This window comes from Megascapheus bottae, chromosome 4, assembly GCF_031878675.1.
Source record: "Megascapheus bottae isolate mThoBot1 chromosome 4, mThoBot2.hap1, whole genome shotgun sequence".
In the NCBI taxonomy this organism is placed as follows: Eukaryota; Metazoa; Chordata; class Mammalia; order Rodentia; family Geomyidae; genus Megascapheus; species Megascapheus bottae.
In genome coordinates this window covers 42,363,799-42,389,068 of record NC_143512.1, presented here as the reverse complement: position 1 = coordinate 42,389,068, position 25,270 = coordinate 42,363,799, and the positions used below count along the sequence as shown (strand labels likewise).

Sequence of the window (25,270 nt, the reverse complement as noted above, 5' to 3'; positions counted from 1 at the left end):
GAAGGCAGAGAGAGTGTGTGCTCAAATATTCTGTGATAAATATTTGTGCTGCAGTGTGAGGCAAGAAAAAAAAAAAAAACTAGGGCAAGGAGGGTCCTGTGACTGTGAAGACCAAAAGCACCTTCCCCAAGCAAAGCCCTGAGCCTGCCGTCATGGAAGACAAGAAGTCATGACCCTGACAGACTTCAGGAGTCTAAAGCTCACAGGGGAATATGTGGGTTAAAATACAGAGACAGACAGACAGATAGAGATATATTAGACTGGTATGTTTCTCAGTGGTAACATATTGTATAGCATGCTCAAGCCCTTGGTTTGATAGTCAGGGTCAAAATAAATACATAAATAGATGCATACAACTAGCCACACATTTTAGCATAATATATTCTTTCAAAAGCTCAGGCTAGGAATTTGGCCTAGTGATAAAAGTGCTTGCCTAGCATGCATGAAGATTGATTCCTTGGTACCACATATTTAGAAAAAGCCAGAAGTCATGATGTGGCTCAAGTGGTAGAGCACTGGGCCTTGAGAGAGAAAGCCCAAGGACAGTGCTCAGAGCCTGAGTCCTGAGTTCAAGCTCCAGGACTGGCAAAAAAAAAAAAAATGTTCAACACTGGAGTGGCACTCTGGCTCAAAAGTAGAGTGCTAATCTTGATCAAAAAGAGCTCAAGGACAGCACCCAGGCTCTTGAGTTCAAGCCCTAAGAATGACAAGGGAGAAAAAAAAAGCTCAACACTTCTGCGCCTGATTTCAACTTTATATTATCACTTGTATTATAGCCTTCAGAACTACAAAACAACATAATTTATTTGATTTGGACTGCATATTCCATATCATTGTGATCAAAGCCAAAAGAGCTACACACACACACACACACACACACACACACACACACACAGACCCCTCCAACTGGCACGAAACATAATGTCACAAGAATGGGTTCTCCTACTGTACATTTCAGCAGCAAATATCCACAGGCAGTCCTTTACGGAATTACTAGCCAAAACCTGCATTTTAAAGCAAGGTTCTTCACAACCAAATTCCCTCGGGCTGAATAATGAGATCCCCAGCTTGACTTGGCAAATTCAGGAAAGCCAGGAACAGGTTAGACTGGCCATTCCACTTGGTGACTGTCTGCTGAGTTTAAAGCTCACCTGGAACAGAAGAAAGGGCGAGAGAGACTTGTGTGGCAAAGAGTTAGCTACACACTGCACATCACCCTTTGGGCGACAGTCAACTGTTCTTTTCTAGTGTCGCCTCAAGGCACAGGGAGGTGGATGCTGCCATCTAGAGCTATCTCAGGATATGGGCTTTGATATCCACACAGCTGACAGGAAAGGGCTGATGTGGGGGTGGAAGTGAAGGCTTCCCAGTCTGGGGGATAGGACAGCCAGAGGGTCACATTCTTTCAGAAGCCAAGCCTCAACCTTGTTTGAGGAAAGGGCAAGGAGAAGGAGCACAGTATCTGAGCCGAAGGATGTAAGTTCCCCTGTGAGGTGAAATTGGAGCACAGAAACAGGAAGTAGGAGAATGAGAGGGAAAAGAGCAAATAAATGAAAGATTTTTTTTTAATGAAGAAAAGAGAGAAAAGGGCTAACATGGTGAGACAGGTCACCAGGGACAAAAGGCTAACACCTCTGGAAACTAGAGTTATGAACTACTGCAAAGGAAAATGAGGTTAGAGAGAAAGCCACAGGGAAGAATTAAAAATCACACAGGCAAGAAAATCAAGGAGATATGAAACAGCCCAAGACTGACATCTTCGGGGAAAACAAGAGGTATGAGTAATCAAACTGCACATTTGCTATCATAACCTACCAGATGTACAAGAAGAGAAAGGAAATCAACATTCAGAGAAAAGATGATAAAAAAATAGTTGTATAGTATGCATGATTTTTGTCCTTACTATTGAAAAAAACTTTAAATTTTCAACCAGTATTTTCCATCTTAAGATAGAAAGCAACTAGATTTTTTTTTCCCTTCATACCAAAGATGAGCTGCATGTGAGTGAATCACGTCCGTAATCCCAGCTGTTCAGGAGGCTGAGACTGGAGGACTGAAGTTCAAAGCCAGTGCAGGCAGGAGAGTCTGTAAGACTCAAAAAGTCAGAAGCAAAGCTGTGACTGAAGTGGTAGAGCCCTAGACCAGAGTACAAACAGCTCAGGGATAGCACCCACCCCCTGAGTCAAAACTCCAACACCAGCAAACACCTCCTCACCCCACCCCCCAAGATGAAGAGATTCTCTGATTGTGAATTTCTCATCTGATGAACTAGATCTAAAGTCCTAAACCAGGAAATTCAATTCATTTCCACCTGCTCAAAAAGTGGTGTTATTTTTTTAAAGGTGTTATTTGCTTTGTAGGAGATTCCTAGCCTTTCCTTTCTATGAAAAGACTTCCAGGACTGATAAGGCAAAGATGATGGTTATTATTCAGATGAAAGGTTGTGACAATCATCAACCTTGGGGGACAGGTTATAAGCTTTCCACTTAACCGTTGCCATCAGCAACTTCAACCACATCTAGTTAATTTCATATCAAATGCAGAGTTAGGGACCATTCAGCTCTGCTCAAGCTCCTCCTCCTTGCCCTGACAGGTGGAGGAATCCAAGAGCTGTCAGGGTGATGGATGAGGGGAATTACTCCCGGTTCCCTGTCCATGCCCATCCCCCTCTGAGCACATCTTTCTCATCAGTGCTGGAGGCAGGAGCCATTCTGATTAAGTCAGGAAGGAAGCAGTCTGGGAATACAGTCATTGCTTTCATACTTATCCTATTGTTGGCTGGTATGACACTGTCAGTAAGAAAAGCTTTCCATACTGGAGACCATGGCTGGGGCTAGGGTAGCAGTTGGTAGCACTTACAAGTTCCCAAGTGCAAGCACAAGGAAGGAAGCCAGGGCTATCAGAGCAGAGCAGGGGCCCTTGAGATGAGCAGGAGAGGCAAATTTCTTACAAAGAGGCCCAGCCTGCCTCATGGTCCTAATTCTAGTCTGAAAAATATCCCCAGCCTTTGGAAACCCCATTCCAGTTTCTTAGGCCAGGAACAGGAGCAATTAGTGATCCCCTGCCTCCCTCCCTAAGGTTCTGTGTCACAAAGCTTGCTAAAAACCATCACAGTGTGACCCCAGTACAGCTCAGTACACAGTCTAGAAGACAAACCCCCAACTCGGACAGAAAAGAAGCAGTTTCTGGTTTTATAAAAGCCACTATTGTTTAATATTTTCACAAGGGATGGTTTTTCCTTTACTGTCTTTCAAAGAAAATGAGGATGCTATTTCCAGAGAGAGAACCATGTTAAGATGAGGGAAAGTCTTTTAAATGTAACTGAAAATAAACTCAACTACAAGAGAGTTATGAGCCTCCCCTAGCAGGTCTACTACATGGCAAACATAACAGGAAACTACAGGAATTCGATTACTTGATCTAAATATAGAAAGACAATCAAATCAAGGGAATAGAACAGTCAAGAGAAAGACCTTCAATATACTGGGGAATCGTGTATAGGCTAACAGTAGTATTATAGATTAGGGAGAAATAGAGAAGTTGTTGATTACTCATGTTGGAATAAGTAGATGGGTACCTAAAAAAAGAATAAAGGTAGAATTGCCTTTTTACTTCTTAATAAAAGTAAGTTCTAGTACAGAGGTCTAAGTTTGTCCTAAACAAAGGTCTAAATATTAACAAGTACCCCATAAAGATCTCAGAAGAAAATATGAGATAATACTGTTCAAGGAAGACCAAAAAAATTCACCTAGCATGACATTAAATTCATGAATCATTCAAACCAAAAAGAGAAATCTTTCACAAAACTAATCAAGGGGGAAAAACTGAAAGAGAAAAGATACTACTACACAAAATTCAGAATGGAAAAGGACTCCAGCCTAAATATAATGGTCAGGACAGATTAGCCTTAAAACCTAGACTAATAATTAAATTTCCACAAGAATCACAAAGTATCAAACTGATTCAAGAAGAAATTAAAATCTTATTACTCTTAGTATAAAAAACTTGAATTACTCAAAAGTTCAAACTCCAAAATAAAATATCAAGTCTAAATGGCTTTATAAGCAGGATTCAGAACAGTCAAGAAAAATATCCATCTGGTTTTACACACACTCTTCCAGACTTGAGGAAAGGGGGAGCTTCCTCCTGTAGTAAATGAAGTCATGGTTTATAAACAGTTCTGCCCTCTCACTTCCCATTTTAGGAGGGGATAACTTCCCTACCTCAATGATACTGACTTAACTGCAGGACCAGCTTCGGCCAGTCGTGGGCAGAAGAAACATCGTGCCAGTTCCAAGTGTAGTCTTTTTCTTCTCTCTGTGAATAACTACCTCCAGCATGTGAAGAACCACTACAAACAGGTGCTACACCCAGGTGAGGTAAAGCAGAGAGAATAAGACATGACTTTGACCTGAAGTGGGCATGTGAGCCAAACGAGTTCTGCAGGTCCATAGCCCCCAAAACCAGAGCCATCCCAGCAAATTTACATACTAAAATCCAAAAACAAATACATACTGGGGCTTTTTGCAGTTATTGCCATATGAGTTGGTTAATATGCAGTCCTAATCTTTTTTTTTGTTGTTGGTTGGTTGGTTATGGGGCTTGAACTCTGGGCCTGATTGCTGTCCTCTAGTTTAAGGCTAATAATGCTCTACTACTTTGAGCCACAGAACCACTTCTAATTTTTGAGTGGTAAATTAGAGATAAGAGTCTCAAGGACTTAAGAAAGAAAAAGAAAAAGAGTCTCAAGGACTTAAGAAAGAAAAAGAAAAGTATCTGCCATCCTGTTCCACTTACTCTGTCCTAATTAGGAAAGTTCAGAAAAAAGCACATAAAAGCTATAGACTGCAGACATCTAAAGAAAAGCTGTTGTTTTTTGCACATCATCATCATTTATACCTTCTCCAAATCTATGAATAAGAACCAATAAAATTATCAAGCTTGGGGCCGAGAGTTTGGCCTAGTGGTAGAGTGCTTGCCTAGCATGCATAAAGACCTGGGTTCGATTCCTTGGTACCACATACATAAAAAAAAAAAGCCAGAAGTGGTGCTGTGGCTCAAGTGGTAGAGCCCTATCCTTGAGAAAATCCAGGGACAGTGCTCAGGCCCTGAGCTCATGCCCAGGACTGGCAAAAAAAAATCATCAAGCTTAATTAATTTAAAAAAGGAGTGTGTAGATGCTGCTTGTATCCTTCCTCTACTCTACAAGCAGGTAGCGATGCTTAAGGTTTTTGTTGTTGTTTTCTTTATTTTGTGCTGGTCCTGAGATTTGAACTCAGGGACTAAGCACTGTCCCTAACCTTTGATTGTTTAAGGCTAGCACTCTACTTCTTTTGGCTTTTTGCTAGTTTAGTGGAGCTAAGAGTTTCACAGACTTTGCTGCCTAAGCTGGTTTTGAATCACAATCCTCAGATCTGCATAGCTAGGATTAGCGGTGTGAGCCACTGACACCAGGCCAGACTTTTGTTTTAAAGGACAGTATTTAAAGATCCTAAGAATAAATCTAACAAAGAATATACAAATTCTTTCTGCTAAAAAAGAAAACCTTATTGAAAAACATTTTAGAACTCCTAAGTTAATAGAGCAATATACCATGTTGTAGAATAGTAAACCTCAACATCATAAAAATGTCAATTTCCCCAAATTGACCTACAGATTTAATGTACTTTTAATCAAAATCTCCATCAGCTTACAGAATTCCACAGGCATATTTATATGGAAAATAAATGTGCCCAAAAGCCCCAACACTCTTCAACGACTACAATGACTTAGGGAATGTTATTGACTGGTTATTAAGACTTGTTATGGGATTATAGTAATTAAGAAGGCAAGCCAATTACAGAATAAAATGCTCACAAACCAAATCATGTATGTAGAGAAATACACAAAGAACACGGTATTTGTCAGTGTTTTCCAATACAAATTACAGCCTTTGTTACACAATGTCAGGATTCACCAGCCTTATTTACTAAAGGAAACACCAGGACTGATGGGTTAAGCAACAGCCCTTCAAATTACAGAGCCAGTAAGTACCATGCCTAATATTCAGTCCTAAGCTTCTCACATCAGTCCTTTTCAATATCAGTTATGTCTTTAAGTAGACAGTTACTAAAATAAATAAGACAAAGGGCCTGAATGCTAAGGATAACCACAATTCCAAAGCCAGTAAACTAAAAACATAGTCAAAAAACCGGGCAGACCATGGTATGTGACAGGAATTTCTGCACACATGGATTTATAGATAATAAGGAATAGAAATCATGAAATGTCTGGTCTTCTGAGTGCACTTAATTGAGAAAGGTGGATTGTATATCCCAGACAGTCAAGGTCACTGAAAGTATTAAGCTGATTTATAGGGTCACAAATGGAAATAAAAAGAAAACAATCCCAGCCCAGGCACAGTGGCTCACACCTGTAATCCTAGTTATTCAGGAGGCTGAGATCTGAGGATCAAGGTTCAAAGCCAGCCCAGCACAAAATTACCTGAGACTCTTACCTCCAGTTAACCTCTAGAAAACAGGAAGTGGGGCTTGGCTTCAGGGTAGGGTGGTAGCCTGAGCTGAAGAGCTCAGGGACACTGCCCAGGCCTAGTTCAAGTCCCATGACCACCCCCCCCCACACACACACACAAAAAGAAAAAAAAATAGAAAGAGAGAAAAAGAAAACAATCACTACATACTCACTTTAGAATAGGCTGATACTCTCAATGGAAAAAAACAAAACAGCCAAACCCCATGACTCCTCAAAACTCTTAATATTACAGAGACCAGATCACCATCTTCTTGCAAATCCTCCACCGCTATGAAATCCTCAGAGAGAGCTTGATTTAGCCTTTCACATATGCAAAAAATGCTGAAGAGTTAAAGTCAATGATAGAAATACTATTTTTTTGTTTTATTTTTTGTTTTGTTTTTAGAATTACCAGTGGCTCAATGTCTATAATACTATTTATTCAGCAGGCTGAGATCTGAGGATCTGAATTTGAAGCCAACCCAGGCAGAAAAGTCTATAGGACTTTTGTTGCCAATTTACCAGCAAAAAAAAAAAAAAAAAGTGAAAAATGGAGATGTGGCTCAAGTGGTAGCACATTAGACTTGAGCAAAAATGCTAAGGGACAGCACCAAAATCCTGAGTGAAAACCCCAGTAGTGGCAAAAAATAAACAAAGGAAAGAAGGGAGGGAGAGAAGGAAGGAAGGAGGGAAGGAAGGAGGGGGGAAAATAAATGAACTATAACTGATGGTAAATTAAGAAGAGCATGTCCTATGAAGTTTCTTCCTGAAGAACCACAATTTTGGAGCTAGGCTTTCAAATATTTAGTTTACTTATGTGAAATTTCTATTAATATGTTTTATAGTTTCAGCTCACTTAATAGCTTGATTTTTCTAGTAGGTTGTTTATGGCTAGCTTTCATGAATACTGAGAGAATAATGCTTTAAATAAAAATGAAATGCAATGAAAATGGCATTTTAAAGAATGGAACTCAAATTAAAATCTAAATTGCAAATGGCCTAACATGTATAAGAAAGTTAAATTAAAACTCCAAGAAATGCTGAAAGGAAATATATATATATATATATATACACATATATATGTTGAGGGTCATAAAGCAAAGGATAATATTAATTGCAATATGAAAGAGTTATTTAAATGAAAAGCCCCAAACTAAGGATTTCATAAGCAATGGTCCTAATTTATATGCCTCACATGGTAACATTTGTTTCTTTCTTTTACATAACTAACCAATTAGAGTATATTTCTAAAGAACCAATTTTATTTTCTAGCAATTAATTATTATCTTAGCTACAATTCTGCAGCTTTTCAAGCAAAAAAATGAATGTCTTACATCTGGAGAAGAAAACCAAAAAGCAATGGTATGATGTTTGAATACATGCAATTATTGGTGTGTTACATTCTAATTAACATAATTAGCTTTGAGACAGTTCTCAAAATAATTATCCACACTTGGATAAATTTAGTGGCAGCTAATGACATGTGTAACAAAGATCTGCTATTCTTTCCACTTAAAAATAAGATTAAAACTTTCCAAATAAAGAAAAGAGGAGTAACTTCATTTAATATTCAGAATTTTCATAATCAACAAAATTGTGCTGTAGTAGTTGTAGAAGACAAACCTTATCATTAATACCAAAAGTCTAGGAATTGGTGTTTAGAAATCACAATATACTCTCCTAAAGTTGGGGGGAGGGTAATCTGAAATTTAGCTTCCATTTTTTAATTTTTTGATTGATACTGATTTCAGAACACATCTGAAGTTGATATTCAGGCTGCAACTCAACTGAGAAGCACAAGATTGATGGCTGAAAACTTCCCAACAGACTGACAAAAGCCAAGTCTCCAGAACCTTGCAAGTAAGTCTCATGCTTTCATTTAGTATGCATAGAAAGTTCTAGAGGCCCCTTAGCAATGGACAGGCACAAATGATATGTGATTCTTATATTAGCTACTATAGGAATTCAAAAATAGGAGGACTGGCCAAGGGCCAGTGGCTCAAGCCCATAATCCTAGCTACTCAGGAGGCTGAGATCTGAGGATCAAGGTTCAAAGCCAGCCAGGGCACAAAAGGACCTTATCTCCAATTTACCATTAGAAAATGGGAAGTGGGGGCCTTGGCTCAAGGGTAGGGTAGTAGCCTTGAGCTGAAGAACTCATGGACAGTGCCCACCGAGTTCAAGCCCCATGACCCACAAAAAAAAAAACAAAAAACAAAAAACAAACCTAGCCAGCCGGAAACAAATGACTGCCTGCCTAGCAAGCCCTGAGTTCAAATTCCAGAGGAAAAAATGTATTCCAAGTATACCCTCCCACCCCTACCACTTACCCCAGGTCTTTACCACCTTTTCCATGGTGTGGGAACTAAATGGTTATCATCTAAAAACTATCTGTCACTGGTCTTACTGAAAAGTCTCTGTTGGTTTTCTAGTGGAGATTCACCAATATGTATATAAAAATCCATTTCAAACTACATCTACGTATTAGGGCTTGGTATTCATATTCAGAAGTGCTTTGGTGATGGAGTAAACCAATAAAAATGTTAGAGACTCAAAAGGCACCCCCTAATTGTGCTATACCTGAACAAATCACACACACCAAAATTTGTGAAGGATAAGAAAAGTTGGAAATACTACCAATATTTGCAGCCATAAAAGGTATTACTAGACTGGGATGTAGCTCAATGACAAAGTGCTTGCCTTGCAAGTGCAATATCCTCAGTTCAATCCCCAGTACCAAAAAAGAAAAGACAAACAACAACAATAACAAAAAAGGTATTACTATTTTAAAGCTCCAAATACACAGGCAGTATGGGAAATGGTATGCAAAATGTCAATTCAAAAGAAAGATTTCTGCATAAGTTATAATTTTTATAGGTAAAGAAAGTTCACAAACACCAGGATTCTGGTAAGTCATTTTTGTCATTTACCAAGAGGAAATGCAAGAATGAAGTTGACTAGGTGTTTGTGCATACACTTGTAAATCCAGCATTCAGGAAACTGAGACATGAAAACCCATGTTCTAGGCCATCCTGAGCTCTAAAACTTACTTCATGCTGAAAATACCAATTAAACTTTATGCCTTACAAATTATCCCACAGAAAACACAGAATACCTATAGGTGTCTGAAAACTATTACAAGGAGATAATCTTTACAAGGGCAACTTCATCCAAGCTACAAACCACAAATACGCATTTACTAAAACTTAAATTCCCCTTTCTCACAAATTAATATGTTAGCTTCAGTAGTTCAAGGTGATAATAGTTAGCATTCCTCTTATGTGTTCCAAGGTGTTCTTACATTTATGGCTCACTTGATTCCAATGACAAACATATAATAAGTATTACTAATACTCCCATTGTTCAAAAGGATGGAAAGGTTCTCCTTAGTCAAGGTCATGCATGGAGCAAATAGTACAGTCAAAGGTGTAACCAGGGCAGCCAGGATGTTTAGCTGATACTCTTAAGCATTACTCTAGACTATCTATAATAATCAAATTCTAAATAAGGTGCTTTGAAATCCTACCACAATTTAGATGATCACAATTTAGATAAGGGCCAGTGCAGTGCATAATCTCTCTGGGCAAGAAGAGAGAGGTGACTTAAGCGCTAGTCTACCCATAAAATTCCTCCAGTGCAAAACTCATTTTCAAAGGCAAGGTTCTTAGAAAAGTCAATTAAGATGTGGAGAGGTGTTGTAGGCACAGTTTAATACAGGAGCCCATAATATTTCGTCAAGGATCACTTCTAGGAAGCACTGAAAAACATCCTAGAGTCATCATCATTTAAGCTAATTTTCTAAACTCCAGAAAATTAGGCCATCTGAGAATGATGAGGGGGAGGTGAGAAGACCAGAAGGAGGCCCTTATAATGCCGCATAAACTGTGTGATGAATGCCATGGTTCAAGTTTGCACAATTCAAAGGGAGATGTTCATCCAAGATGAGATGAGAGTGGTATATAAGACAAGTAAATATGAGAAGTAAATGACAGACAGATATTGCAAGCAAGCAGAAGAAACTTGCATAGTGCATGATTTTTCCCCCTGAACAAAGAAGGTCTTTAGGAGAGGAGTCTCATATGTTCAGCCTAAGTTACTTTGCCAAATGTTAGACATATTTAAATGTGAGAATCTTTCAACTTTCTGCAAACTGAATCTATCAATGGATTTTTTTTAAAGTTTAATGAATGGCTTTAAAAAATAACTAGGGATTTGTAAAAGGGAGGAGCAAAATAACATCATTGGTTCACATTACTTATTCAGATGTACCTCTGAACATGACTGGGAACTGAGAAAAACAACATGGCTGATTTCCACTCACATAAGTAAGCAAAGAAAGAGGTAAACTTAGCTGAGCACCTATACAACCTGGGCAGGAGTATAAGTTGGTCTCATGCAATGAAGAAATATTTCATAGTTAAAAGAGTTCTAAAGCTTGGCACCAGGGGCTCACACCAGTAATCCTAGTTCTACAGCAGGCTGAGATATGAGGATAGTGGCTCAAGGCCAGCAAAGGTAGGAAAGCCCATCAGACACTTATCTCCAATTAACAACCAAAAGCTAGAAGTACAGCTGTGGCTGAAGTGGTAGAGAGCTAGCCTTGAGTACAAAAGTTCAGGGACAGTACTAATGCCTTGAGTTCAAGCCCCCAAATCAGCACACACCCACACACCCACCACATACACAAGTTCTAGAGGAGGTAATGATTATACCAAAATAATAATAAAACTATTTCCATATATATCCAGAATGTATTAGAGGCTGGGTATTTATTATTTAGTGGATGCAGAATTTAGTGTACACAGTAATATAATATCTCTGATTCATAGCCTGTTTACCATATATTCCAGCCAGAGAACAATTCAGGTTTCAGTGGTAAATCATTGAAAGAATGGTACACAAAATTTAAAAAATATAGTAAGTAGGAATGAAAGTTGAGTTCCTAAGGTAAAACATAGGTACCACACACAAAAGCTTGAAATGAAAACAATTCCTATTATGAGATCAAAACTGTCAAAATGGGTCAGAAATTTAAACTGCTAAGCACTCAAAGTTTAACTTCTATTGTTGTTGTTTAAAAAGGTCCACTGATTTTCCCTGAACAAGAAAAGGATGCAATATGTCACAAACAGCTACAACATATATTGCCACCCCGCTCCATTCTTCACATAAAACTTGATTAAACACAGTATGAGACCACAAAAGAAAGGTCTAATTACTAATACATACTCATTGACTCTAGCAAAAATGCAGAGTTCCTTTTCTCTTGACAAAATCTATGAAGGTATCATGCTTTCCACTTTGGAGAGCCTCTAAAGATAATAATACAAAAGACAGCTTGGTGCTGGTGACTCATGTCTATAACTCTAGCTACTCGAAATGCTGAGATCTGGGGATCTCAGTTCAAAGCTAGCCCAGGCAAGAAAGTTCATGAGATTCATCTCCAGTTAACTACCAAAAAATCCCAGCTGTGGCTGAAGTGGTAGAGTGCTACCCTTGAACACAAAAGCTCATAGATATTGCTCAGGCCCTGAGTTCAAGCCTCAGGACTTGTAGAAATAAATAAACAAACAAAACTAAGACTTGGGTATAGAAGGCACCTATCATTTTATAAGGCTTCCTTCCTTCTTTCTTTCCCTTCCCTCCTTCCTTCCTTCTTTCCTTGCTTTCTTCCTCCCTCCCTCCCTTCCTTCCTTTTTCTGCCAGTCCTGGGGCTTGAACTCAGGGCCTGACCACTGTCCTTGGGCTTTCTCAAAGCTAGAATACTACTATTTGAGCCTCAGCACCACTTCCAGCTTTTTCTTGTATGTGGTACCAAGGAATAAAACCCAGGGCTCCATGCATGCTAGGCAAGCACTCTTACCTCTAGTCCACGTTCCCGGCCCAAGGGTATCTTTCTTAATAAGAGATGGATGGTGGTGGTGTTATAGGATTCTAATTAAGTCACAAGGCTTTCTACCACTAACAATTCAGGAGCCTCAGAATTTTCATGTGCTTTTTGGTCTTGCTGGATATCCTACAAACATCATGAAAGAAACAGTACAACTGTCTCATCTTTTTCTACCACTCTCACCCCATGCTACTATGCGCAAAGGTTCACTTAAAGCATGTGTAACTAAACTCTGTGCCATCCAAGTTGCAAAGTTCTTCCAGAACTCTGCAGTCAAATCTCTTATGCTCCCATCAATTCTTAGGTTTGCAAACTCTCTTGCCCATGTTGTTACCTTCTACATGTTCTATGATTTCTCAAATGTCTTCTTTCAAACAGGTTTGTATTTTCTCAACAGCAAGAAGGTATGTTACATCATTTCTATAAAGTTATTCAACAGGGCTCCATTAATAGTCAGTTCAGTGAAAAATGAGCATGATAGAATTGGATTCAGAATCCAACACCAGATTGATGCTTCAGGTGCCAACAAATGAGGAAGAAGCATACTATACTACATTACATGAACACAAAAGTGCACCAAGAGAAAGAAGGCAGAAGGCAAGCAAGCATGCTGTTTCCACAGAAGTGGAATGCCCAGGAAGTTACTAAGCAGCCTATGAACTGGACAAGATTGTCATTTCCCCCAAACAGGAAATGTTATCTCCTCTGGCTACCTTCTCTCCACATACAGTTCTCTTTACTTGGAGCTTGTGGGTTTCTTCTGCACTGCCAAGTCCTTCTGAGGAATAAAGAAATGAATGGATCTGGAAAAAATTATGTTAAGTAAGTCAGGCTCAGAGAGACAAAGGGCTCATAGGTTCTCTCCTCTATGGCAGTCTGATTTAAATTGTAAATATTATTAAAACATATACAGTGTCACATACACTGTGCTATTCACAGGGGAGGACTGCAATGGTGTAAGTCCTTTGAAGAACTTACAGTTAAACAAAATAAATACCAGGAAGCTAAAACAAGTGTTGTTGGGAACAGGGAGGCAAAGGGAGTCAGGAAAATGGAGAAAGGAGTGGGTGAATACAGCTACAATATTCAATGCACATATGTGAACATGGCTCCAGCTACCTGGGAAATGGGTGGGGTTGGTAGAGATGGGGAGAGCGATGGGTGAAGGGGTGACATTCATCAAGATGCATGGTATTCATATTTAAATACAATACAATTAATTTAAAATAATATAATAAAATACTAAAGCAAACAGGTAGAAAAATAGCTCACTATGAGGTAATGAGACACCGGAGGGAATAAACTGTGTCCCCATGAAGCCCCCAATACTGCTTTGATATAGTCTTAGCTCAGTCATCTTTCATACAGAAGTCAATAAAGTACTTGCGAGCCTGAGAATTCAGTTCCTGGACTACAGGAAACCATGTACTAGGTGTTCAGAAAACCCCTGAAACTTTTAATCAACACCTCCTCAACCTTCACTAGTAGACAACCATTTTCTAAGTACTAACACATACAAGGTATAATGCTAAAGAAACATGAGGAATAAGAGAGCTATGGGCAGGCAATTTACCCCCAAATGGATCGTCTCTGCCTGGGAGGAAAGCTGACCAGTTTGGGAAAATAGATGATAAAACCAACAAGCGCGCGCGTGCACACACGCACACAGGCACGCACACACACACAGATAGATGTATATATACACAGTAGTGCTATTTCAAAAGGTAAAATTAAAACTTGCTCCCTTCTGTGATGGTAAACAATTATTTGAAGGCAGGCATGCATGTGTAATCTTTACATCCCATAGAGTGTGTATGGGCTCTTCCTCCTGACTGACTGAGACTATACTTTTGATGAATGTGGAGCCAGGCACATCCAGGCACACCCATGCCCAGAGCTGCTCAGCCAGGCGCCGCTGGCCTTCCCAGGAAGCACAGGCCACAGCTCTCCCAAACAGTCATGGATACTTTTTAAGCTTTGCAAAATGAACAGCAGACTAGCACATGGGAAGTTTAAAGCAACTCTGGTGGATTTCATTCTAGAAAATACTCTCTCCTTCAAATACATACTTCTTTATTCATTCCTAGAAGGAAATCCCTCTGTGCGTCTCCTGTTGTTTGCTAATCAGCCTCCAGGGAAAGGGGCTGTTTAGCATAAGGATGCTCATTTGCAGCCCCTCTTCATTGAGGCACTGGAGTGGATTACAGTGAGGATATTATGATTCACTTTTAAGCTGATCTTTGCTTTACAGACTTATGTTAAAGCAACTACTCTGGATAAGCCCAGGTGAGCTCATAATGAGATTTATCTTCATGGATTAGGCTTGACCTATAATAATCTGCTCAGAGCTCCCTATTGCTATTTCAGTACTGAGTTATGAAAATTCATCCCTTCACTATAAACAGAACCTTGCTCAGAGGGTAATAACTACGAGATGTATTATTCTTGGAACACAAGCACTCCTGAGACTCTGATTATAATGTCCACAGCTGAAGGCACTATTTCACCATTGAGATTACTACTTTCCAGATTGGAAAAAAAATCTCAACCATAGAAGAATGCCTTCAGCTACACACATTGCAATCACACTCAGCAGCTCCTGTATCCCACGAGCAAGACAGGTTACCAGCAGTTGGTAGGTAAGCTGATATAGAAAATGGAAAGAAGACAGTACCAGAGAAAGCACAGACAACACTAATTTTGTATTTTTGGTATATTCTGGCTTTACTGTAAGAATCCAGTGAGACCAGAACTATCAACTTCATTAAAATATATAGTTTTAGTAGAGTATATTTCATTAAAAGGAGAGAAGCTACCTTTTAAGAAGATAACAGAATCTGGCCAAAGAGTAATGAGAGCATGAAGAGAAGTATAAGTAGAACAGCATTCATAGAAACAGTATAGCTAAGGATATGGGGACCTTCAACAATTCTCATATCTTTTTTGTCCCAATAATTCCACTACAAGAATCTACCCAAAGAAATAACTAGAGGTGAGAAAGGACTTACTAAAAATCTAGTCACCATCATTATTTGCAGTAGGAAAATAAAAATAACATAAAAAAGGAAACAGTACTATAAATTATAATATATCCACATGCTGGACTATTTTGCAGTCTTTAAATTGAGTCATAATGGCTGAAGATTAATGCTGAGGCACAGATGTATTCTATAACTTTTGTTAAACAATTTATCCAAAGTCATTCACATTGTTCCTACATCAATATTTAACAGATACTCTTCTCAGAGTTAACTAATTAGACTTCAGATCAGGTTTTGTTTTTAAGCTATAAGGCTAATGAGCTATTGATATAATATTAAATACTGCAAATAAAGTCTGTACCCTAAGTAAATGCTGACATTCTGTCTTCACATTTTGAATGAATTAAATGAGGAAAAAAATACACGTTTGCATATGTTTAGTAAATTTTCCCTGACTCTTCATAATGCACTTTTGCAAATGCAAAAGATGAATATTCATCAAGACTCTTTGAATATATTACAGTTTGATTAGTTTGGTATTAATATTGATGATCCATCATGAAATATAATATTTTCATTAAGAGAAATGGATATGGTATTAAATGACAACCATTGAAGGAATAGAAAATTATATACCACTTAACATAATATTTAAAAGTTGAAAAATACTATTTGAAAGCATCTTGCCCATTCAAAAAAGTGTATTCTAGATATTTTCAGTGTATTCCACTGACAAACTTTGAGCAAAGGAACAGTAATCTAGTCCACAATCATGCAAAGGGAGGACAGAAAGTCATCTGAGGAAGTACATTTGTTTTCCTCTCTTCAGAAAATACTATCCAACAAAAACTAGCTCACAATCTCCAAGCAACATTCTTCCTACCAACTCCAGGAACACTTATGACTGATAATTGCTCCAACCACAGGCATAGGACAAGCCCTGCACAAGAGCTTATCTCGTTTCTTTTTTTAAAGCTGTGGAAAGGTTTGAATTCAGGGCCTGGACACTGTCCCTAAACTCTTTTTCTTAAGGCTCTACCACTTTGAGCCACAGTGCCATTTCCAGTTTTCTGGTGGTTAAATTGTATATGAGTCTCATGGGGACTTTACTCTCCACACTGGCTTTGAACTGCCATCCTCAGATCTCAGCCCCTTGAGTACCAAGGATTACAGGCATCTAGCTCACAGGAATCCTTTCAATAGCCTTAGATTTAGAGGATAACCATTGAGCCCCACCTCATAAATAGAAAAACTAAAGCTCACAGGACCCCAAGTGAGGCTGATAAACAGCAGAATCCAGAGCTGATCTCAGATAATCTCTGCTCTCAGCACTCTGTTTTCTATCTCATTCTCATTTTCCAACTGAGCAATCACAGACTAATTTCTGAATACTTTTCCATGATTTCCTTCTGGTTTGTAAAACAGCTTTTCAGCCTCAATAAAATAAACAAAAATCATCACAGGTTGAAAACAAAAATAAATGTACAAGTATCAGTTCTGGGACACAGAAAAGGTACAGGAACACAGAAAAGGTACAGAAAGGAGATGCATACAACAGAGCTCAGTGAGCAGCTACTATGTGCCACATACTACTCTAGACACTGAGGAAATAACTAAGAATCAGAAAAAAACCTCTGCCTCTAGAAACACACACACACGCACACGCACACGCGCACGCGCACACACACACACAGAGTCAGCTTTCCCTACCCATGGGTTCTACAGCCATGGATTCAATCAACCACAGGTTGATTGAACATTTGGAACATATATCCATATTACACATATACAAACTTTTTCTTGTCATTCCTGAAACAACACGGTATCATGATTAGTAGTATAACATTTATCTTGCATTCGGCATTACAAGCAATCTAGAGATGACAGAGATACACAAAGATGTAGGTAGGTGATATGCAAATAATATACCATTTTCTGTAAGGGACTTGAGCATGCACGTGTTTGAGGCACTGAGGGGGACCTACAACCAATCTCTAGACATTGAAGGATGACAACAAATATAATAAAATACACAAAAGACAGCATAGTGACAGAAAAAGCAATGGAGAAAAATGAAAGAAGTGAAATACAGAGATACAACAGTTTCCAACAGATGGTCAGGAATGACTTCAATAAGAGTGAACATGAAAGGGATTTTCACAGGAAAACAGATGAGACAATGGTTCACACAAAACACTACTGGAGAAAAATACTGGCAACTCACTTTTGTTTCTGCCATCCCTCAATTGCCCCAAAATACTACAGTGGTAACCACTGCTTAGGAAAGTTCCATCATCAAGACTTATAATATTATTTTACTACCAAGAAATAAATTATACGTGGTCTTGCTTTTGCCTCCTGAAATTTCCATCTTTCTTGCCAGAAAGCAGCATCTGTACCAATCCATGACCATGACTTCTTTGATAAACTACCTCTGTGTGTGGGGAGGGACAGAAAGATGGAGGAATCAAGTGGGAAAATGAGTTTTTCCCTCTTCAGATTAATGTATAGGAAGTATACATCTGACATTTCATCAGCACTCCCGGCTGGTGTCCCAGCAGGCAGACACCGGCTGAGCATGTATTCTGCCAGCTACTAGGCTACTTAGGATGAATTGGCAACCTGCCATTTATCTGAAATGCCCACCGTGTCTGGGAGACGAAACACAACTACATTTAGCATTGCCAGGAAAAACTAGATACTCCAGGCTAGGAATTAATCTCCTCCTTGAGAAAGTAGTTAGCAGTACCTTTATGCTTGCTGATGGCATTTAAATCACTACTGGTCATACATTTACTAAAACCCGCACCTACCAAACCACAAGGCCTTCATTCATACCTTGATAATATATCAATACCTTAAAGTAGAGATGATTTTCTCCAATATATGTTGCTGAGCTAGAATATGGAATTCTGTTATACCTAGGATGGTACATAAGCCACTCTGATTCCTTATTTTACTACCTCTTCCACATTTCAACAAATACATTGTTCCAATGTAGTTATTCAACTAATCCACAAAAAAATTTAAACCAATGTGATTATGTGACTGCTTAAAAGCACATTAATGAAATTTCCTTAAGTGTGGACAATGTTACATCTTCATAATTTTGACAGTATAGGTTTTGAGTGACTGAGTGGAACTAAATGGGAGTAGGCCTATTCATGAACTCTAAGCCTAATCCCAACTGTAAAATGCACAACGAGCAAAACCAGGGAAGTTTACATGAACACTCACTCTCCTTAAGGCACCCCGGCATATATCTTCTACATTGTTTTCATGAATGGCTCCTACATGTAAAGCACTTTGCTATAAGTGGAAGTAGAAAATTGAATCAGGTAGGAATTCTGTCTTCAAAGAGCTTGAAGTCTAGAGAAGAGACATTAGGCATAAACGCAAATACCCAAATGCTTATTTCTACCTCTTCAGAATCATTGCTATTCAATCCATTAAGGCAATTTAGATATAATCCAATCCAAACAGAGCAGAGATGTGAAACAGATTAAACTTTACTGCCCTTTAGCTTCATGGTCCCGCAGCTACTAATAGCAATAACACAGAGTGAAATATCAAAATAAGTCACAGGACATGGCAGTCTGGACATGTCACTGAGAAAAAGAAAAAAAATCTCTGCTTGGCATTAAACCTGAACAATCTAAACAGTAAATGCCTCATCTCATATTAGCATCTGTGCACAAATTACTCATAATACAATAATAATAACAGGCACATTTAAGATTCATAAAATATGCAGCAAAACCAGCTAAATTTATGTGTGTGTAGGGAAGTCATAAGGCTTAAACTTGGCTAGAGCCTGTCCCTGAGCTCTTCAGCTCAAGGCTACCTCCCTACCCCTGGGCCTGGGCATTGTTCCTGAGCTCTTTAGCCCAAGTCTACCACCCTACCCTTGAGCCAAGCCCCACTTCTTGTTTTCTACAGGTTAAATTTGAGATAAGAGTCTCAGGTCCTTTTGTCTTTTGTACCCAGGCTGGCTTTGAACCTTGATCCTCAAATCTCAGCCTCTTGAGTAGCTAGGATTACAGGCTTGAGCCACCACCTGCAGACCAGCTAAAAATTTAAAAGAATCTTTGCCAAGACTATCATTTGATGGGTTTTAGGAAAGTCTTTTAATTTGATTATTAATAGCTTTCCTTATTATTGGTTCAGGTTCCCAAATCTTAGGACACTCAACATAAATGAATTAATTTTGTGTCTGGATTTGAGGCTACCAGTCCTACTTAATAAAATACAGAACTTTTGTGGCTGCCTTGTTTTAATGAAAATGATTTACTTGTCAGCAAACACACAGTATTACTAAGTAAATGTTAAGAATGGCATTGCAGGGGCTGAAAAAAACTCCATAAAAATATTTTCCTCTTTAAAAGTAAATATTTACAATAAAATATGCTTTTTTTAAAAAAACAGCCAAGGGACCAGGAGTGCTTGCCTAGCACTAAGACTGGGGTTCAATTCTTCAGTACCACATACATAGGAAAAAAAAAAAAGCCAGAAGAGGCAGAGTGCTAGCCTTGAGAAAAAGCTCAAGGACAATGTACACGCCCCCTGGAGCTCTAGCCCCAGGACTGCCCCCCCCCAAAAAATAGCCAAGGAGAAACATGACACTTTGGGCTGGGAGATAAAATGGAAGAAAATGCTACTATCGTTTTCTGTGTGTGGGGGTGTGTGTGTCTATTTTTTTTTTTTTTCACTATATCACCAGGGCTGGGAGTTTGGCCTAGTGGTAAAGTGCTTGCCTAGTATGCATGAAGATCCGGGTTTGATTCCTCAGTACCACATACATAGAAAAAAAGCCAGAAACGATGCTGAGGCTCAAGTGATAGAGCTCTAGCCTTGAGAAAGTCCAAGGACAGTGCTCAGGCCCTGAGCTCAAGCCCAGGACTGGCAAAAAAAAAAAAAAAAGAAGAAGCCACAACGTTTTCATGAGGAAAAAAAAAATGACTTTTTGCTGAAGGAAGATAGTTCTGAAGTCACAAATTACCCTACAACCAACTTTTCTACAGATAATTATTCGAGTGTTCAGAGTTGAAATGGACTTCTTACATTAACATCATAGTTCTTTTCGTCTTGAATTGCAGATGAAATGACAAAATGTGAGGAGCTAAATGACATGCCCAAGTTTACACAGTGGGTAAAGCAGGCCTAGAGACCACCCTAAATCAAATCTCTGAACAGTATTCTATGATTCCCAAATAGCCAACCTAATTTATTACTAGTGAATAAAATTATAAGACACCATAACACTTGGACATACATTATTTATAGCTTCATCAATAAAGGATGTTTAGAAACCTATTTCCATGTCACATAACTCTAACACCAATGCAAAAGTAACTTGTAAGTTACTTTTAAGTTGAGTGAAAGGTTAAAGTGGAAACATAAGGTGGGCGAGCTTCATAGTTAAAAAGAAAGAATCCACTGAGAGGGGGCAGCAGAGAGAGGGCAGGGAGGGAGAAATGTGGCTAACAAATACACGAATACTTATGTGCCAACTAGCAAATGGGAAGGTTATCAGTGTTGGGAAATACTTGTTTTATATTGTAATTTTAATTTTTGGTGGTGCAGGGGGAATCTAATCCTGAGCCAGGAAGCTCAGGATCCACAAGCTAGGAAGTACTCTGTCACTGAGGTAACTCCTAGCCCTCACCATTTTTACCATCGGGAAGAAGAATGACCCTAGCAAGCCTCACCAACAGTTGCTAAATTTGGGGGAAATGTTTGATGAGAGGCACGTTTAAATAACTGGTAAGCACTGCCCCCAACCCAGAGATTGTTTATAAACTCAAGAGAAAAAGTTACATGTATAGTAGAAAATTTGAGTGACATCTTAGCTAAATAATGAAAACAAACATGACAGTGAGAGGCAGGTGGACATCAGGAACCTACAAACACCAGGCCCGGAGGACAGCACCAAAGCCTGAATCTGATCTGGAATGCAAAAGCCTGGGTCCCATCATGGAAAAACAGCAGGTAAATGTAATATGAAAAATATTCTGTTAATATACATATAATCACCTGTAAAATTGTTGATATCATAAAAGACAAAAGAAGGTGATAGCAGCCTCTGAAACTAAAAAAAGATGAAAGAAATGGACAATAAATGCAACAAATGATCCCAGGCTGTATCCTATAGAGACTGAACCCAGCCTATTGATGAAATAGAAATACAGATGGCAGAGTAGATAATAGGATTGAATCTCCTATTTACTCAAGTTGACAAAGATGACAATGAGGGACTATGACAGATATACAGCATAATCTCAAATAATTTAAAAAATGATGTATGTATTTATGCTCATATATATGTACACACTGTACACACAGATATCAAGGCAGACTTATTTAATTGAATCTAGACAAAATAAAAAAATTCTTCTTTAAAGAAAGATATTACAAATGTTTTCACTTCCTTGAGGGAAAGGGCAGACAAAAAAGTAGAAATATTCCTAACTTGTCAAGAAAGGGTAGAAATTAGCACATTGAAATCAAGTAACTTCATGTTTTCAATCTGAACTGAATGCTGTATGTGGGTAGGTTTAAATCTAGCAGCACTTAATAAAATGTGTCCAGGGAGACAATGAGTTAGAGCAACTCAGAGCCACACATCAAGTACTCACCAGGCTAGCAGTAAGTGAGGGTGCCGACTGGCCCAGGGCCTGGCTTCGCATACGCACGAGGTTGGAGGTCTCTGCCGTGGCTGGCCATGCCTGTCCGGCTACTGAATTTGGAAGAAGGTACCTTCCTGTTGGGGTGAAAGACAAGCCAATGTAAGTGGTATACAAATGACGGTAGTTCTGTGACAATGTTGAGTCTTTTACTAGCCATCTCTCTTCTATATTATTACTCAGTAGTGACACTGATTAATAGCAATTGGGGGGGTGTAATTTAAATTAAGAGATTCACTGGTAGGTTCTAACTGTCGACAAACACCCAGGGAAATCTCTTTATCTCCTATGAATGGGGCTTCTCAGGATAGAATTAGGTGGTTTTTCCACCTGCCTACTCCACTGGAATGCATCCAGGAGACATGCAAGTTCCCAAATCATTGTGTCACAGTAATAAGTGTATGTATTAATAAATGTTCCTGGAAAAAAATCTATTATAGAAAATGATCTAGGAACAAACAAGAAGAGTCTACAAAGTGGAGCCCATGACCAGCAAAAGGAAATGGTAAATTCTCCCAAGGTGAAATAGAGCTTGATGTCCCTTTCCCTAGCTTCTCTCTCTAAAATGCAGGTAACCATCCAACCGTGCCCACCGCATACATAATGGAAGCCATTTGCATAAATCAGGACATCAATGTCAGTCCAGGTTCACTGCACAATTTCCATCCACCTTGAACTCAATATATACACACATATGCTTTTTAAAGTCAAACAACTGAACCGATTCACACTGCTACTTTCTAGGTATAGGAACTATGTCAGAATCGTCATAGTTGTTCTAACTTCAAGGAGAATTAGGGTAGCCAAAAATATTTGTTACCAAACTTTGGTTCCCCAAACTCAATGCCAATGCACAAATAATAAGAGAAGGGTTTTAAAGAAAAGGTTTATTAATTTTGATAGGTAAAATGAGGATACTACCTCAAAGCTAAGATTCTACTCCTAAGAATATCTAATATATAAAGGAGCTCAGGAACTCAGTTTCCAGGTATATGACAAAGTGTATGTCTAGATTAGATATTGACCTTAGGTCTGATCTCATTTACTGGTACCATATCCACAAATCCATAGTCTTAAGTTGACAGGGACTTACTCCTTCCCAGTGGTTAGAGAAAATGGATGGTGGGGAGATAATTTCCTCATTTCATTGAGAAAAGAACATTTTCACCTGGGGCTTCCCAGCATGGAAGATGGGTAATGCATAATTATCAATCATTTCTCTCCTGGATTGTAAGGTGGCTGCAGGAGATAATACACAGATACAAAGTGGAGGCTTGGATGTTCAGCTTATAGCCTGCCTTCAATTATAAACTTGTGGATCCAAGTAAGGAGCCACAGCTCCTAAGCAAGTCAGCTTTTAAGTACTCCTGTCATATTTATATGGAAGAAAGCCCATGTCTGATTTTGATCTGCCTTACTCCGATAGTAGGACAATGACTGGCTATTACTAAATGATGAAAGGACGAGTGGACATACCCTTCCAAGAAACCTCGGGGACAATAAAAAGAATCACATTTGAGGGTCACATGTGTGAGGACTCCCATCTTATTTCTCTCCAGAATCCTGGGCGATTGCAGCATGCATGGCTGGAGGACAGCAGCAGGTAACATCTCCTTGTTCTTCCCCACAGCAGACACTTAACAAGTATATCTGCGACATATTCACTAGTTTGTTGTTATTATAAAGTATACCATTATGTCATTTCTATCATTATGCCATATTTTAAGTACAGAGGGATAGAGACTTTACATTTTGTTCAAATTGATCTTTCATTCTCATACAGTGACATAAAATTAGAATCTGGAATAAAATTAGACCTGCTTTAGAAATCATATCCTATGGCTGAGGACAATGAGAAAGATAGTTGGTCAATATCTCTTGGCTTTGTTTGTTCCATCTCTAAAATTAAGCTGAAAGAATGACTATGTAGGGTTGTTAGGAGTTAGGCATTCAGGAAATTTTAGATATTTAGTCATAACACTGTTTAAAAAATGAAAAGAATATATTAGTTGGTTTTATTTTTCATTCAAACATAGAAAATTTATAATATATACACACAAAGAAAGAATTCAGGTATTATAGTGCCAGAGAAAATCATTGTGAGCATTTCATGATTTTCCTTCAGGCTTGCTTGCTTGTGTGCTTGCTTTCCTTCTTTTTTTTTTACTTTATTGTTGGTCCTGGGTCTTGAACCTAGAGCCTGAGCATTGTCCTTGGGCTTTCTCAAAGCTAGAACTCTACCACTTGAGCATCAGCACCATTTCCAGCTTTTTCTATGTATGTGGTACCAAGGAATTGAACACAGGTCTTTGTGCATGCTAGGCAAACTCTCTATCACTAGGACAAACTCCCAGCCCCGCAGGCTTTCTTTCTACAACCTGTATTTTCTTGTAAAAATAGGACCATACTATTGTCACCACATATTAGATTACGACCTCTTTCAAGCAAATATACATAACAACTGTCAATTAATTAGAATGTGAACACTGCCATTGAAAGCTCAAATATAACTGATTCTCCTCTGTGATTCTGATCACCATCTTGAAAACATCTGGACATAAACTTGGACAAAGAATGTTACATTTTTAAGTGTAAGATTTCAATTTTTTTCCCTTGTGTCATTTTGTGTGAACTACAAGCTGGACTACTGGGGGCTTTGGGAAATCTTGCCTGCCTTGGTTCAGAAGCAGAATATTAATGAAGAAAAGCAGGAAAGCCACAGACTGTGTTTAGGAAAGCAGCATTGGAATTGCATGAATGAATGGTTTAACACAGAAACAATTCCACCTGAAGAACATCACTTGATAGCAATATGGAAGACCACTCAGTAATCTGAATGCACCCATTTGGGTGGGTAGGGTAAGGGAATCCTACCAATAGTTTAATTCAATATTTTTACTGTTGTTACAAAGGTGACATTCAGAGAGGTTACCATTTTATAAGTCATGTAATGAGCACAGCTCTTTTTGGACAGTGTCATTTCTGTGTTCTCTCCCAGTTTTTCCCTTGCATCCCTATCCACAAGCTGTATAGTGAGTGCATTTTCAACACAGTGTCTAGTGAGTACCAGTGGCACATTTGGTTACCTTTTCCCCTCCATTTCTATATCCCCCCATCCTACCAAAGACAGATAAACAAGGCAAAAAGGAAAACTAAACAAAAACAGCAAAGGAAAGAATGTTTTGTTTCTATTTCTTGGAGTTCAC

At 38.7% G+C, this 25,270-nt stretch overlaps 1 protein-coding gene across 3 annotated transcripts in view; it reads right to left on the bottom strand.

Annotated features, from left to right (window-relative positions):
- Positions 1–25,270, bottom strand: part of Mast4 (microtubule associated serine/threonine kinase family member 4) — a 415,893-nt gene that overhangs the window by 366,600 nt on the left and 24,023 nt on the right. For all 3 annotated transcript variants that reach the window (XM_090331761.1, XM_090331763.1, XM_090331762.1), the window contains exon 2: positions 22,017–22,141. In XM_090331761.1, the coding sequence (XP_090187887.1) occupies positions 22,017–22,141 (125 nt within the window). The remainder of the gene's footprint in view (positions 1–22,016; positions 22,142–25,270) is intronic.